Raw genomic sequence first — 18,053 nt, forward strand, 5'->3', positions numbered from 1 at the left:
GAATGAGATGCGAGATGTGTTGTTTGTCGGTATGAACTGTTTCATTTACTGGGAGAGGAAAATGTGAACAGATTTGAACATTACAAAATTATGAATTTATGTTGGAAAGAAGATCATTAATGAAGCTGCTGAGGACAGGAAGACAGTTGGTTTTGGAAACTGCCTTGAGGAAATCCTATAGTGATGTTCTGTAGCTGGCATAACTGATTAGAATCAGGTTTATTATCACTGTTTTATATGATGTGACATCTGCTTTTTTGTGGCAGTGGTGCAGTGCAAAGACATAAAATTACTATAAAGTAAAAAATAAACAGTGCTAAAAAGGAATACTGAGGTGGTGTTCATGGGCTGTTCAGAAACCTGATGACAGAGGGGGTGAAGCAGTTTCTGAATCATTAAGTGGAGGTTTTCAGGCTCCCATACCTCCTCCCTGACTCTCATAACAAGAAAAGACCATCTCCCTGATGGTGAGGATTGTTAATGATGGATGCTACCTTCTTGAGGCACTGCCCTTGAAGATATCCTCCATGGTGGAGAGGGTTGTGCCCATGATGGAACTGGTTGAGACAACAACCCTATGCAATCTCTTGTGATCCCATGAATTGTAAAGCAACCAGTCAGAGTGCTCCACACCATACATCTATGGAAATTTGCAAGAGTCTTTGGTGAACAAATCTCCTCAGATTCCTAACAAAGTAAAGCCACTGGTGTGTTTTCTTCATGATTGCATCAATGTGTTGAGCTGACAGATCTTCTGGGATGATGACATCCATGAACATAAAGCTGCTCACCCTTTTCACCACTGACCCCTCTCTGGACTTCCTCTTTCTGAAGTCCACAATTAATTCCTTGGTCTTGTTGACATTGAGTCTGAGATTTATGTTGTGACACCACTCAACCAACCAATATGTATTGCATTTGCCAGTGGCCTTGTTGCCATCTGAGATTTTACCAACAGCAGTGGTCTCATCTGAGAATTTATAAATGGTGTTTCTGAAAGTTTATAAGTGGTGTTTGAGCTGTGCTTAGCCATACAGTCAGACTGGGGCAGGCGGATAACCATATCAGGGCATAACCAAGAGCCTCCTCAGATTTTGGGGGAGGCTAGAGAGGAAATTGTCAAGGTGCTTGTTGAAATATTTGTTTCATTCAGCATGACATCAGTAGTGGGGAAGTTACTGGAGGGAATTCTGAGGGGGTAGCATCTACTAGCATTTGGATAGAGAGAGTCTGATTAGGAGGAGTCATCATGGATTTATGGGTGAAAAGTCATGTTTGATGGACCTTTCAAAGTTTTTTTGATAGAGATAACAAAAAAGGTAGATGAGGGTATAGCAGTGCATGTTGTCTATTTGGATTTTAGTAAGTCCTTCAACAAGGTCCTATGTGGTCTGGGTGGGGCCCCATGGATTCTATAAACTGCTGGATAGGTTGATTCAAAATTGGTTTGAATCAGAGGGCATGAATAGGGAGGAAGCAGAGGGCAGTTGCTGAAGTTTGTTTTTCAGAAAGGAGGCCAGTGACTTGTGATGTGTCACAGGGGTCAGGGATGGGACCCTTATTATTTGTTATTTTTATAAATGATTTGGATGTGAAAACACAAGGCTAGGTCAATACGTTTGTGGATGACACAATGAGGTGTTGGTTCTGATGGTAAAGAAGGTGATTGTGGAGTGTAACGCAACAGAGAGGCCCAGGAATAGAAATGGATTGTTTATTGAAAGCAGAGTCACAGGGAGACAGGTTGGTGAAAAAGCCATCGCACACACCGAGCTTTATCAGTCAGGCACTGAGCAAAGGAGTTGGAACATTGTGCTGCAGTTCTAAAAGTCACTGGTGAGGCTGCACTTAGAATATAGGACATTATTGTGGAGGAATTGGTCCTTTAAGCCATAATGCTGGACTAAACTAATTGGATTAGTAATCAAATGGTCAATTAAACTAATCATTCTGCCTAAACCATGTCAATATCCTTCTGTTTCCTGCACATTCATGTGCCTAACAGCCTCTGACGTATATATCTCCAAAAACCCAGCAACACATCCCAGTCTCTATATTAAAAAAATGTGTTCAAAACATCTTTAAACTTATGCCTTCTCAAGTTAAACACACATTGTCTGGTATTATACATTTCAACAATGGGAAAAGACGCTGGCCATCTACTCTATCAATACCTCTCATAATTTAAACCTCTATCAGACCTCCCTTCAGCCTCCGCTGCTCTAGAGAAAACAAACTAAATTTGTCCAACACTCTTTAGAGCACATGTCCAAGAAACCTGGTAAACTTTTTCTGCACCTTCTCCAAAGCATTGACATCCTTTTTCGATAAAAGCCAAGACCAGACTGAAATGCAATCCTTCAGATGTCACCCAACCAGAACTTTACAAAGCTGCAACTCAGCTTCCCAACTCCCAAACTCAATTCCTCATGTAATAGAGGAAAGCATGCCGCAAGCCGCCAATCACACCTCTTCACCATGTAGACGCCCCCAGTGAGCTATGGACTTGGACTCCATGATCCCTTCACACATCAACACCGCCATTTCCCTGCCCACATCTTCAACTGATCTATATCCTACTGTATCCTTTGCCAGTCTACAACATCACCAATCTTCCCACTTGGAGTACAATGTACAGTATTGTTATAGGAAAGGCAGGGTTAAACTGGAAAGAATTAAGAAAAGGTTTGAATTCATTTTCAGGACAAGAGAGCGTGAGTTACAGAGAGAGAGGTTGAGCAGGCTAGGTATTTTTTCTTTGGAATGTAGCTGAATAAGGGGAAACCTTAAAGAAATTATGAGGCCTATGGATAAGGTGGACAGTAACCATCTTCCCCAGTAGAGGCAAGTCCAAAACAAAGGGGAATAAATTTAGAGTAGGACAGGAAATATTTAAAAAGAAACCGAGATGCAACTTTTTCCAGAGGGAGGCAGGTTTATGGAATGAGCTGCCAAAGGAAGTGATTGAGGCAGGTACAGAAATAATATTTCATAAGCATTTGAATAGATACATGGAGAGGGAGGGGTATATAGATTGTACAGAGAAAATTGGGACTAATTGGTGGGCACTGTGTTCAGAATGAACTCACAGAACGCCTGTATGCGTTCTGTATTGCTCTGAAGAAGATAAAATCCTTAATTTGCGAAAGGTTCTAGCCCTGTATCTTCAAAAATAACTACCTCTCAACCAACACTACCTTAATAGATAATGCGGTAAGTGATTGTAGTGTGAAAATTAGTTGCAACATTTGCCTGCATGACACCGACAAGGGCAACTCAAATCCAATAGTTTGAATTTCCCAAAGCAATTTGCCACTTCCACTTGCCAACCTCCCAACTCTTACTTTGAGCAGATCCCCTGGTGCAAACTTCTTTAATGAGACTTGTGTTCTGCAAACCCTGGGAAGCATATAATTACTGAGTGCAAATCCCTAAATGCTCTAAGAGTTGATTAAGATGCATTCCCAGGCTGAAAAGATTTTCAGGCTGTCAAAGCATGAGCATTTGCTGAGGTATGCAACATTCACAAATATCCACTGACATTCAAAAACTTTTTGTGATTCATGCACTAGAACATCTAGATCACTCATTTGCAGTTTCTTTTCCCACATGACTTCGCACCTTCCAATACTAAACTCTAAGTTTTCATCCATTTACTACATCTATCTTTATCCTATAGTATTCATAATGTCTTCATTCACTGTATGTCCTTTACTTTGTATTATCAGCAAACCTGTACACATAACATTCTGTCCCTTGTCCAGGTAATTAATATTAATAACAAATAACTGAAGGCCAAGAACCAATCCATGGGGAGCTCCACTAGCATATGTTCTTTGACCGCATATTGGCCAGGGCTTATAATAGCTTTCTGCAGTATGGTATCAAAGTTAATAACATCAGAAGCAGTGTACCTTACAGTAAGCACTAACAGCTACTCTGTTCTTCATAAGTTCACCTCTGAGCTTGGCTGTTAGCAAGGTAGGCCCATAGGTATCCAGCCATAAATGCCATGTGTAGAAGAATCCACATGTCATGAATATCATATTCCTAACTATACACCATTTCTCCTTTAATTCATGGATTTTCATGGATCTCACCCTTCAGTTTTCTCTGGAGCTTGCAATCCAAAATGACTTGCGTTTGCCATTAGTTAACTCTCAAAGACATACTTGTCCCCACTTTTGCCCATGCACTTCACCTTGGAGAGCTACCTTAAGAGAACATTTTATCTTCATGCAAAAAAAAATATTGTAAGAAATGTCTCAGAAATCCTGTGAATCCTGACTCATCCTTGGTTTTCTTGGAGGTTTAACAGATCCATAATGAGAAGTTACACTTGAGACACAAGACTCCTTCAAAAACTGATACTCCATTGAATTTCTCACCTTTTCCTTAAATATTTTAAGTAAAACACTGAATACTAATTCATCTAAAAGGGTCTGTTTGCCCAGATCATTTCAAATAATTTGTACAATATGTGAAAACATACAATTGAAAACAAATCTTTAGTGAAGTTCTGTGCATTGAAGTACAACAATATTGCCCCTCCCTCCATTCATTCAACTGCTACACTGTTAGATTAATGCCAAATCCCACTGGAATACCTATTTGATAAAAAAAAGGAAAATAATTTTAAACAAATGGAAAGTAAATTTAAAGCAACCAGAGATTGGCTCCTTCCAGATGAGAGCAACAAGAGCCATTACATTCATCGGATCAGCGACTGAAATCTTAAAATCATATTTTTTTTTCACTCATGTAAAAACTCAAACAAGGAAATAGCAGATCATGATTCCCACTTGGCAGCTAACATGGAGATTGAATCTCTGTAATTTGTGAGAAGAGATGCATGAATGTAATGTGACGTCTATACTTGCAGCATTGAGTCTACCACTCAATGAAACCAGGCTCTTCAGAAAAGTAATTTGCGACACAGACTATGCCAATACTTGGAATTTTCCCAGGTTTAAAAGCTTTCCAAATATTTCTGAGGGGTTTGGAGAAAGGTCACACACACAGAACAAAACAAGAGTCTGGAAACTTAAAGATGTAAACATTTTATGAACTACCAATTTATTTTTAATGGAATGAAAGCACACAAACTCTGTTCCTTTAGAGCTGCGTAGGGGCACAGACGCACAACAACTGAAATGTTCCCATGCACATAGCCTTTGTTGCTGGAATTGTCTTCTATATCATGTATTAGTAAAGAGTCAGGCCATGTAAAAAGTTCCTACTCAGAACAAGGATTAGTCCGTGCAGCTGTAAAATAAATTAGAGGAAACAAACATTTTTCCACTGTATCTCAACAATAACAAACCAACTGCATTTCCTAATATAGGAATTTGATAGCATGACTTCCTTCTATAAAGTTCTCAGATACAGCCATCAATTAATGGCATGCCTTTGGGTTTTACTTACTCTGCAGCCTTCCTGAAACAACAATAAAGATTGAATACGCCCTTCAGAATGTCATTCAAATGATTTATGATTGTAAATAACAACCCAGAACCGAACAACTAATTTATTATATGGCTAAACAAAACACTGCAAAACAGTATCTTCTCCTATTAGAAAAACCTTTCCCTGAAACCTCTGTGTCTGTTCACATACTGTTCCCTGCAGGTGGAATATAATCCGTGGAGGTCAAAACAGCACTCTCGAAAATCTTTGGGATTCGCATTCATGAATTCCCGACTCTTAGAACGTTTTTGGGGGTTAGCAATATAGCAAATAACTTCAGCTACTAGTCTTCAGATTCAAATATGGAAGGTGGATTAAATCTGAAATGCAGCTCTGAACAATGGGTTCCTAAGAGCCATGAAACAGATTAACTGGATAATACCACAGTTAATTGGAACACCAGACAATGCCGGTTTAAATTGGTTATTTCAGTATCTGGTATGGGCACTGTTATGATCCCAGCCCCCTCCTTTGTGAGAATCGCAAGAGCACCCGTTGGGGGGGGGGGGTCAGTAGACCCAGGAAGTGAGAGAGAGAGAAACGTGTAAAATTGCACGTCCCACCAGGGATACAGAATAAGATGCCAGCAACTATTGTCTCATGGAGACCACGTGAAAAGCCCTCGGGCAAGGTGGGCTGGTTGAGAGAGAGATTGCATCATCCCAACCTGATTGACACCTGCGACCCCATGAGGAAGTATAAAGGAGAGTCTCAGGGGGACAGCCCCCTCAGACACACCAAGAAGACACGAGAGTGTCCCGCAGCAGTGGGAAGCCATTCTGAAGGAAGCCACATGCGTTAGATTCCGGGATTGGAATCTGTGGCTGGAATCACAGAAAACCGCTTTAACTAACATTGGGGAGAGGAAACCAACGCTCCCCTGATTGCACGGAAGATTCATCGAGACTCGACAAGTTCTTTCTCTTCTCCCCCAATCTCTCTCTCTCGGTCGCCCCACGCAAAACCCAGCGATTTTCAAAGGGCTGAGGCCTGCAGACTTTCAGAGTGACTTTTATATTTCCAACAGACAATCTATTAACCCCTAGACACCAGCAGAGCTCACTTCTTAATGATGATTATTACTATACCCGCGCTTTAGATTGAATGTTGACGATGTGCACTATCTGAATGTATGTATTAACCCTACTTTTGTGTCCTTTTATACATAAAAACATTTGAAAATAGTGACACCAGACTTCAACAGACCTCTCTATCTTTGCTGGTAAGTTATCCAGTTACGGGATTCGTAACAATTGGGTTTCTCGTCCGGGATTTGACACCAAATTGGGAGGCCAGTGAATCGGGCTTGTAAATCAAAAACTTGAATCTGGTTACGCGGGTAGCCAGACGGGAAACCAGCAAAGATGGACGTGGGTGAATTTATGGAAAACCCGACGGTGGGGGCGCTAGAGGCGGCCACCAAATCAGACTTGTTAAATTTGGCGAAGGAGTTGAACCTCACAGAAGTGAGGTCGTCCATGAAAAAGCGGGAGGTACGAAGGGCCATAACCCAGTATTACATTGGGAAGAAGGTGTTTGAAGCTGAGGTATTGGGAGATATCCCTGAAGAGATACCATCAAGTGGGACGGTTCAGTTAGAGGTGGAGGAATTGAAGTTGGAACGTGAAATTAAGTTAAAAGAGCTGGAAGTGGCTGAGAGAGAGAGAGAAAGGGTTGAGAGAGAGAGAGCGAGAGAGGGGGAAAGGCAAGAGAGAGAGAGGGAAAGGCAGAGGCAACATGACTGGGAAATTGAGAAGATGAAGAACAAGCGAAGAGATCAAGGGTTAGACCAAGCAGAGCGGTTTAACGCTAGTCGGGAGTTGAGATTGGTGCCCCCGTTCGAGGAGGCAGATGTCGATAGTTATTTCTTGCTTTTTGAAAAGGTGGCAGTAAATCAGAAGTGGCCAAAAGAGCAGTGGGTGGCGTTGTTACAAATTGTGTTAAAGGGGAAGGCCCAACGAGCATATGCGGCCTTGTCCCTGGAGGAGGGAGGAGTGGAGAATTATGATGAGGTAAAAAAGGTCATTCTCCGGACTTATGAATTGGTACCTGAGGCCTATAGACAAAAGTTTAGAAATTTAAGGAAAGGGTGGAATCAAACGTATACCGAGCTAGCCCATGAGAAGGGGGTGCTCTTGGACCGTTGGTGCACCGCGGAAAGAGTGGGCGAGGATTATGGATGTCTCAGGGAGTTGTTTTTGATTGAGGAATTTAGAAGTTGTGTTCCAGAGGAGATCCGGGTGTATTTGAATGAGAAGCCGGATAAGTCCATTTCAGAATTTGCCAGGTTGGCGGACGAATATGCCCTAACCCACAAGACAAGGACTCCCTCGAATAAAGGTCCCCAGAGAGACCGTGGGAACGATCGAGAAAGTCCGACAAGTGAGGCAGAGGTCCTACCGGGAGCTAGCGGTAAGGTTGAGGGGGAAAGGCAAGACGGCCAGAGGGCTCCGGGTTTGACCTGTTTTAATTGTGGAAAGGAGGGGCACATTGCATCTCGATGTTTCGCTCCGAGGAAGGAGGTAGGAAGAGGGAAAGCCGCAGTCCTTATCAGGTGTGCCGTGGTAATCAGCAAATCGACCAGAGAGCCGAGGGTAGACAGAGTACGAGAAGGCTCTGAGACTTGTCTGTCACACGGAACCGTGTCTGTGACGGAGGGAGACACACCAGTTTCCGTACGAATCTGGAGGGATACGGGCTCTGAATTATCCCTGGTTAGCCGTAAGGTACTAGAATTTGGTCGGGAAACGGGCATGGTAAAGGTGGAAGGAATAAATAAAAGGATAGAAATGGTGCCCTTGTATAAGGTCATTCTGGATTGTGAGCTGGTGTATGGATCAGTTGAAATAGGGGTGCCCTCAGAATTCCCGAGAGATGACGTGGACATCCTGCTGGGAAATGACTTAGCAGGGGGTAAGGTTTGGTCAGCCATGCTGCCGACCTGCTGACCGGAGAGTGTGGTGGCCCCGTCCCTAGCGCCCAAGGACCATCTCGCCGGCGCGGTCACTCGCAGCCTGTCGAGAAAGAGAGCTGTGAACGAGAGCAGTTTAAATCTGGCCAGTTTTGATTTGGCCGAGACGTCTTTGCCGACCCTGTGCCATGAGGGTTTTGAGGGTGGTAAGATGAAGAGTAGTAAAGTGAAAGGGGGTAAGGGAGAGGAGATAGATCTGCCTTTAGCGAAGAGAAAGGTCCTAAAGGTAGGAAATACAGATGAGAAACAGATAAAGCTGTTAAAAGGTTCAGAGTTGGACATGGATGATCTGTCTGGTTTGGCAGAGTTGTTTGAAGAACTTGAGAATTCTAAAGGTGTTCCCGATAATGAGAGGAGGGCAGTACTAGATGGAAAGGATACCCTTGCCTCGAAGGGGTCTGCTGAAAGGGCCGAGGAGGTTGTTTCAGCTCGCAGGGTTGCGCCTTCCCCGGGTGGGAGCTGCCCAGAGAGTAACTGGGAGGATCGGGGGAGGTTAGAATTTGAAAAAGGTACGGGTGTTGAAAGCCTGGAAGAGGCCAATGTCCTGTTTGAGTGTGTCTGAGATGGGGATGCACGAGGTGCTGAACCTAGTAACGGAGCTCAGAAGAAGTCTGAGGTATCTGATCCAGTGGAACGGGGCGGCCGTCCTTGTGGGTCAGATGGACTCGGTTCAGTGGGTAAAGGGTTAACCTTGGTAACCGGGGAAAGTGTGAGTTCCCCGGCATCTGTACTCGAAGGAGTGTTCAAAGTTAATGCAGAATTTAAGAATGGGGGGGTGAGGATTGTTGGCGAAGGAAACGAAAAGTCTGTAGTTTCCAAATCGAAGGAAGAAATCTTAAACCTGGCAGATCGCTCACAGAGTGAGCCGGGGAATAGCGGGGCCCCCCACTCTATTGTTATGCCAGGATGGGGTGTGAAAAGGCTGCCTTCGACATGCTACTTGAGCGAAGAGTTCGAATCAAACACCAATAGCATGAAGGGGACTGATAAGAGGGCCAGCCACCTGGGTAAAATCAAAGAGTTGTGTGGAAATGGTCTAAGTCTGGGGCATGGTGTTGCTAAAATAACCCCGATGAGCGGGGCGGGCGGGAGTTCACCACGCAAAACTACTCAAGTTCCCCACGGGGGGTCTCGCCGAAAAAGAGGCGACGGTTAATGGGGATGCCATTGTTAGACAGCCAGGCAGGTTGAACGGGTTTGCGCCAAAGCCTGTGAATAATAAAGACAGCCCCTTTGGAGACCTGCTGGTTAAGTTAAACGACTGAAACGATTAGTATTTGCGTAAACTTTTGTAAATGTACCTAAGCTAAGGTCACACCTCCTTAGTTTTGTTGCTTAAGAAAAAAAAATTAAATAGGTGGTTATTGAATTGAAGTCTGATGTATGGTTCGCAATGTTAAGATATTAAAGAAAGGGACACTGTAATCGTTAACTATTTAGATACTGACTGGAATGTATAACGGTAGTATTTTGTGAAAAGAAAAACTTGTGTATTGTGTTAGATCCAAAACCCCTGTAAGACTGTGGACCACTTCGTTTTAACCGCCGGTAAAACATTTTTTTAAGAGGGGAGGTGTTATGATCCCAGCCCCCTCCTTTCTGAGAATCGCAAGAGCACCTGTTGAGGGGGGAGGTCAGTAGACCCAGGAAGTGAGAGAGAGAGAAACGTGAAAAATTGCACATCCCACCCGGGATACAGAATAAGATGCCAGCAACTATTGTCTCATGGAGACCACGTGAAAAGCCCTCAGGCAAGGTGGGCTGGTTGAGAGGGAGATTGCATCATCCCAACCTGATTGACACCTGCGACCCCGTGAGGAAGTATAAAGGAGAGTCTCAGGGGGACAGCCCCTCAGACGCACCAAGAAGACACGAGAGTGTCCCGCAGCAGCGGGAAGCCATTCTGAAGGAAGCCACGTGCGTTAGATTCCGGGATTGGAATCTGTGGCTGGAATCACAGAAAACCGCTTTAACTAACATTGGGGAGAGGAAACCAACGCTCCCCCGATTTCACGGAAGATTCATCGAGACTCGGCAAGTTCTTTCTCTTCTCCCCCAATCTCTCTCTCTTGGTCGCCCCACGCAAAACCCAGTGATTTTCAAAGGGCTGAGGCCTGCAGACTTTCAGAGTGACTTTTATATTTCCAACGGACAATCTATTAACCCCTAGACACCAGCAGAGCTCACTTCTTAATGATGATTATCACTGTACCCGCGCTTTAGATTGAGTGTTGACGATGTGCATTATCTGAATGTATGTATTAACCCTACTTTTGTGTCCTTTTATAAATAAAAACGTTTGAAAATAGTGATACCAGACTTCAGCAGATCTCTCTATCTTTGCTGGTAAGTTATCCAGTGACGGGATTCGTAACAGCACAATGTGGGAGATCTGAAGTTTGTGTGTATTTCAAAGGAAGCTTTGTGGATGAAGCATAAATATGGAATTGTCCTTTGGTCTTCAGCACACAAAATGTCATGTAATGTTGGGTTGATTCGACCTTCTTGATCTGAAAGGGTTCTGAAACATTTGTATCTCTTTGCAAACTGTTCCTAGCAGGTGGAATAAAATCATGGAGGTCAGGTGACGGACGTATGTGTTGGGGAGCACTTCGGGTCCAGTGATCACAATACCATTAGTTTCAATATAATTATAGAGAAGGATAGGACTGGACCCAGGGTTGAGATTTTTGATTGAAGAAAGGCTAACTTTGAGGAGATGCGAAAGGACTTAGAAGGAGTGGACTGGGACAATTTGTTTTATAGGAAGGATGTAATAGAGAAATGGAAGTCATCTACAGGTGAAATTTTGAGGGTACAGAATCTTTATGTTCCTGTTAGGTTGAAAGGAAAGCTAAAAAGTTTGATAGTGCCATAGTTTTCAAGGGATATTGGAAACTTGATTCAGAAAAAGAGGGAGATCTATGATAAATACAGGCAGCATGGAGTAAATGAGGTGCTCAAGGAATATAAAGAATGTAAAAAGAATCTTAAGAAAGAAATTAGAAAAGCTAAAAGAAGATATGAGGTTGTTTTGGCAAGTAAGGTGAAAATAAATCCGAAGGGTTTCTACAGTTATATTAATAGCAAAAGGATAGTGAGAGTTAAAATTGGCCCCTTAGAGAATCAGAGTGGACAACTGTGTGGAGTTGAAAGAGATGGGGGAGATTTTGAACAATTTCTTTTCTTCGGTATTCACTAAGGAGAAGGATATTGAATTGTGTAAGGTAAGGGAAACAAGTAGGGAAGTTATGGAAACTATGACAATTAAAGAGGAGAAAGTACTGGCGCTTTTAAGGAATATAAATCTCCAGGTCCTGACAGGATATTCCCTAGGACCTTGAGGGAAGTTGGTGTAGAAATAGCAGGGGCTCTGACAGAAATATTTCAAATGTCATTAGAAATGGGGATGGTGCCGGGGGATTGGCGTATTGCTCATGTGGTTCCATTGTTTAAAAAGGGTTCTAAGAGTAAACCTAGCAATTATAGGCCTGTCAATTTGATGTCAGTGGTGGGTAAATTAATGGGAAGTATTCTTAGAGATGGTATATATAATTAGCTGGATAGACAGGGTCTGATTAGGAATAGTCAGCATGGATTTGTGCGTGGAAGGTCATGTTTAACAAATCTTATTGAATTTTTTGAAGAGGTTATGAGGAAGGTTGACGAGGGTAAAGTAGTGGATGTTGTCTATATGGACTTCAGTAAGGCCTTTGACAAGGTTCTGCACGGAAGGTTAGTTGGGAAGGTTCAATCGTTAGGTATTAATATTGAAGTAGTAAAATGGATTCAACAGTGGCTAGTCGGAGATAGTTGGTAGTGGTGGACAACCTGGTTTGTCAGGTTGGAGGCCGGTGACTAGTGGTGTGCTTCAGGGATCTGTATTGGGTTCAATGTTGTCTGTCATATACATTAATGATCTGGATGATGGGGTGGAAAATTGGATTAGTAAGTATGCAGATGATACTAAGGTAGGAGGCGTTGTGGATAATGAAGTAGGTTTTCAAAGCTTGCAGAGAGATTTAGGCCAGTTAGAAGAGTGGGCTGAACGATGGCAGATGCAGTTTAATGCTGATAAGTGTGAGGTGCTACATCTTGGTAGGAATAATCCAAATAGGACATGCATGGTAAATGGTAGGGCATTGAAGAATGCAGTAGAACAGAGTGATCTAGGAATAATGGTGCATAGTTTCCTGAAGGTGGAATCTCATGTGGATAGGGTGGTGAAGAAATTTTTTGGTATGCTGGCCTTTATAAATCAGAGCATTGAGTATAGGAGTTGGGATGTAATGTTAAAATTGTGCAAGGCATTGGTAAGGCCGAATTTGGAGTATTGTGTACAGTTCTGGTCACTGAATTATAGGAAGGATGTCAACAAAACAGAGAGAGTACAGAGAAGAATTACTAGAATGTTACCTGGGTTTCAGCACCTAAGTTACAGGGAAAGATCGAACAAGTCAGGTCTTTATTCTTTGGAGCAGAGAAGGTTGAGGGGGGGACTTGATAGAGGTATTTAAAATAATGAGGGGGATAGATCGAGTTGACATGGATAGGCTTTTTCCATTGAGAGGAGGGGAGATTCAAACAAGAGGACATGATTTGAGAGTTAGGGGGCAAAAGTTTAAGGGTAACATGAGGGGGAACTTCTTTACTCAGAGAGTGGTAGCTGTGTGGAATGAGCTTCCAGTAGAAGTGGTAGAGGCAGGTTTGGTATTGTCATTTAAAGTAAAATTGGATAGGTATATGGACAGGAAAGGAATGGAGGGTTATGGGCTGAGTGCAGGCCAGTGGGACTAGGTGAGTGTAAGTGTCGGCATGGACTAGAAGGGCCGAGATGGCCCGTTTCCATGCTGTAATTGTTATATGGTTATATATTTTATAGAAAAACTGCACTCTTGATAGTAGTGAATATCTTTGGGATTCACATGAATTCATGTTACAAGAAGGAAGCTTCCAAGTCAAGCATAGATGCAGGTAATGGTAAATTCAATGTCATAGAACAGGTGGCAGGGTTAGTCAGCATAGTTTGTCAACACATCAACCTGATAAAATACTTCTCAAAGTAACACATCCTAGGCAGGGTGTATTAGAACACCAAAAATAGATACTAGAAGTCCATGATTCTTCTGGGAATGTTCAAACTGGTGCGGGGCAACAGACTAGAGAAGGCCTTCTCCCTTTGAAACAAACAGCAATTTCAGAAGCAGTCGGTGAAAGCTGATTGGGCCAATGGAGCACTTACTGCCGCTGCTCCTTTTAGCTCAAAAGGTTCAAATGTTTACAAAATTTTTACCAGGTACCTTTTCAGAGAGGATGTCAGTCTTCACAGCCTTTGAAAGGAAATATTACTCACAGCTTTAAATCCCAAGCTTACCTGCCATGTTGTATCAATTCCAAAATAATTTCGTGTTAGAAGCCCTTGGTGTGGGTGGGAGAGATGGTTGAAACTCAACCCGTTTCATTCCGGTATTCTGCACAGGGTGTGTGAAGGGGTAATGAGAGCCGAAGCTGGAATATATTGCATATCGCCCACCAAAGCAGTAAAATACAAACAGAACCAAATGCGAGATCTACAGGTTGTGCCACATGACAGTTTGCTTTCTTTATTTTAAAAAATCATATAAAGTACTTCGATATTAAAAACAAAATAAGAATGCCAAAGCCGAGCAGAATACAGAAATAAAGAAACGAAAGTCAGAATAATTAAGAATTTTGCAACCTTCAGGATGTTTAAGATACATACACCCTCACATGATCATGAAAAATAGGATCTCGCAAGTTATTGCATGTGGTGCAATGCGCTGTGCATATAGACCTGCCTGGTTGCCGGGTTGCAGACGCAGTCGCGTAGCTTAGCAACTGACAGGCAACATGAAATTTGCCAGGTGAACTTTATCAGTGTTCTGCGAGCAAACTTCGGGCAGAGCTTAATGCAGCTGTTATCACTTGTTCCCACGAGTCCCGACGACAAAATGCATCAGCTTGCGCAGGGACGTGCTTGCGGAGAGCAAACGGTGTCCAGCCAGTTGAAGTGAGTATGTTCTGAGCAGTCTCTTCAATGAGCAAGGTGGAGGAAGAACCGGTTTACTGCACTCCTCCAACGTTGTTCCAAACTAGACTAATAAAGGGTAGAGAACTAACCGATAAGTGATAATAAAACCCTGTATTTACCTGTAATCTCAACAAATTATAATATATACGAGAGGGCAAAATACCATTATTTTCCAAAGATACCCTGATTTACTACTTAACTTACTGGCCATGTACTTGAATACGGAAACTGATTTTTAAGAAAACACCCTTGCTTAATTCTATTAATAAGGGTACCTGGGTGCTTGGACTAAGGTTATAATTCAGATAGCAGACGGCCTGAGTTATAGGAAGATGAATGCCTGGGACTGTAATCCTTGGAGTGTAAGAGATTGAGTGTGACCTTAATACAGGTGTATGAGATAATGAGAGGCACAGATACGGTGAAAACGCATTTTTTTCCCACATTTAGTCATTATGATGGTGATTTGCAGAGGTAAATGCAAGTGGTGATTCTACCATCTTCACCATGGGTTACTATTTCCTCACTTTATGGACTGTAGGGACAGAGAAAATCAACTGGTTTCAAAATGCATACAGGCCTGAAAGGAACATTCATGTGGTGATCTGGCAGGCTATTCACTAAATGAATCCTATATTTAGGAATTCAAAGTGACAGTGTCTGAACTGCTAGTCATATGTGATTCAGAGTTTGACAGTATCAGAAACGTCAACATGGTATGCACAAGGAATGGAAAAAGGAAGAAAGGTGTGAATGCACAATTCTAAGGAGCTGAAAATATGATCACAACAAAGAAAAAACATTAGCTCTTGTAAACTCCCCATAAAAAAGGGAATTTAATCTGTGTCTAAAGTCTAACTCTGATGGGTTTACTGGCATTGAACTATGTTGTGTTTTCAAGGAAGTCATCTAAAGATGCATGCAATGGTATGAGTCAACTGAAAGCTCTATTTCTGCTTGGCTGTTTAACCAGCAGTTACAAAAGCAAAAGCTTTTAAATTGGGGTCTACGATAGGTGTGCCGTTTCCAGTGGCACCCTTTGTTTTTTACCAAATTTGATGTTAACTGTGGTAAACCATATCTATCAATAAATGGTCACTGCACCATTTAACATTTCTCTTTCCTTAACTTTTCCAATTTTTGTTTACTTCTCTCTCTATTACACTTTTATACATTTCATTGACATTATTTTCAGTACTTCTCTTTCCATGGCCAGTCTGACTTGGAAATTTGGAACATTTTATTTCTCCCACATAAAGTCTCCTGCAATGCCAAAGACATTTGATGAAAGATACAGAATTATTTTTCCAAGTAATTAAAGCTATCAGGGAATATTGAAATCATTAAACAGGAAATGCATTATTTTTGTGAGGAAAAAGTGATTTAAGCCCTAGATTGCAGAGACCATGAGATTGAGGGAGCACCAGATCTTGTATTTTATCGGCCATTTCCCAACATCTGTTGGGTGTGGTTGTTGTAAATATTCACTGGTCTGTTGCAGCCATTACATCCTTAAATGATCTGGGACAACTTCTCAGTGTAGCCGTTACCACCAGTTTCAGTCTTCACCGATATTATGCTGTGGAATTGGCTGATGTGTTAAGGAAATTCTCTTGATGTTCCAGAATTCTCAGTTTGAAAACCAGCCTGATGATATCTTAACCATATGTTGGTCTGCTATACTTCAGTTCTCTGAAATTTATAATTTGGCAAGGTGCCTTTCCAAAATGACATTGGCCAAAGGAAGTGTTAGTTCCTATGTGCCCAGTTATTGTTCACGTGGTGTTGCCGAGACAATTAATCAATGCAGGTGCTTCAAACTCTGTGCATTTGCATTTATAACCTGAACTATGCTGAGTATTCATAAATTTCAGATGGTCCCAAGAGAGACTGATGTAGAATTGTATCACATTATCTTCGAGTTTATTAGCTAGAGTAATGCATATTTATTGATTATATGAGTATGAAATAATATCACAGCAGCATTAGTACTGTCAAACATTTATACAGTAGATTTTATCATTTTGATTGTTGGCAAGTAACAGATAGTGTAATTCAAATGAAAACCAGTGTCTAAAAGCACCATATTTATATCAGCAATCTACAAACATTTCAGAGTAAAGAACCCATCTGCAATAACAAATGCTTTTACTTTTCAACCGTTTTTATAATAAAACATCAGAATGTTTTTCATTAAATCTTATCCAGTGAATTTTAATGCAAAGCCAAGTAAAGGGAGAGATATCTGGGCCGAAAGCCAATGGTTTAGTCAAAGTAGTAGTTTTAAAGGACTTTCTTAATGGAGAAAATTGAGGTAAAGAAATAAGAGAGGTATGGGTTCTGGCAGTTGAAAGTATGATGGATCTTGTGAAAGCAAGAATGGGCCAAGTGCCAGTTTTGGAGGAGTGTAGATCTTTTAAAGGGTTGTGTGAGTGGATGATATTACAAATACAGAGAGGAATGAGGCCCATGGAGTGAATTGAAAACATTGATGAAGAACTTGGAAGTGAAATGCTGTCCGTGTAAGGGAGAAAGCATGGAGTGTGATGATAGGTATACAAGATTTGGTATGTCAGTATCCAGGCAGCTATTTTTAATGTTTAACATTATGGAATGCATTGGAAGAGATAGGTCTGTGCAGAATAAAACATGGATGATGGTGTCAGCAGCAGATAACCCTGAGGCAGAGTGAGGTAGCATGAAAATTGCTGAAGAATACAATCTTACTGTCAGTGTGAATATCTGATCAAATGCTTATCTCCAGGTCAAATCTGACACAAAGGATGCAAACAATATAGTTTAGCCATGGGCAGTTACCAAGGAGATAGCTTATGTATTGGTATTGGTATTGTTTCACACGTACCAAGATGCAGTGAAAAATCTGTGTTGCAAAAGGATTGGCAATGGAAAATAATTTATAATGAGAAGCAAAATTTTTTTCCCCGAAATTGATGGAACCAAGCCGTCACAGTTGCATGGGGAACCACAATTTATTAGTAGTTAGGGCCTCAGCAGTTCTTTGACATCCTTACAAACTCAGCCAAACACTCTTGTTTTTGATCATGTGGAATTCTGATACCACCTTGCATTCAGCCCTTCAGCTTTGGATGGTTATTAAACGGTATTGACGACCCTGTGCAGTAAAATTAAGCAAGGTCAGTTGAGTGGAGATGAATTATTTCACTACATTTGCCAATGTTGAGTTTTTGAGTGTCTTAATTATTTGTTTGTGTTTTAAAATTACTAATTAAAATTATTTAAATCTAATTGAATATTTTTAAATGTTTCCATCAGAAATATTTAGAAACACTTCAGAAACCAGAGGGAAGAGCATTAGAGGACGTTAGATTTTGAGCAGTCATCTAGTACAGACTGGTGCCAGATCAGTGCAAGAAAATAGGAGCAATGCGATTGTCTTTTTTTAGGAGCGAGATGAGAAAAGTGGGTCTGAAAGGGGACAGTAACAGTACCATACTATAGAGGTTAACAATATCAGCTAAGGTAGGGCCAGAAAGCTATGTTCAGTGATTGAGAGTTTGATGGACTGAAAGAAAGTAAAGGCAG

At 41.7% G+C, this 18,053-nt stretch overlaps 1 protein-coding gene across 1 annotated transcript in view; it reads left to right on the plus strand.

The window, feature by feature from the left end:
• The first annotated feature begins 14,308 nt into the window (after nucleotides 1-14,308).
• Nucleotides 14,309-18,053, plus strand: part of LOC132402885 (uncharacterized protein C2orf73-like) — a 35,217-nt gene continuing 31,472 nt past the window's right edge. The window contains exon 1 of the mRNA XM_059985939.1: nucleotides 14,309-14,468. Coding sequence (XP_059841922.1) covers nucleotides 14,368-14,468 — 101 coding nt within the window. The 5' untranslated portion in view covers nucleotides 14,309-14,367. The remainder of the gene's footprint in view (nucleotides 14,469-18,053) is intronic.

This window comes from Hypanus sabinus, chromosome 12 (genome assembly GCF_030144855.1).
Source record: "Hypanus sabinus isolate sHypSab1 chromosome 12, sHypSab1.hap1, whole genome shotgun sequence".
Taxonomy (NCBI): Eukaryota; Metazoa; Chordata; class Chondrichthyes; order Myliobatiformes; family Dasyatidae; genus Hypanus; species Hypanus sabinus.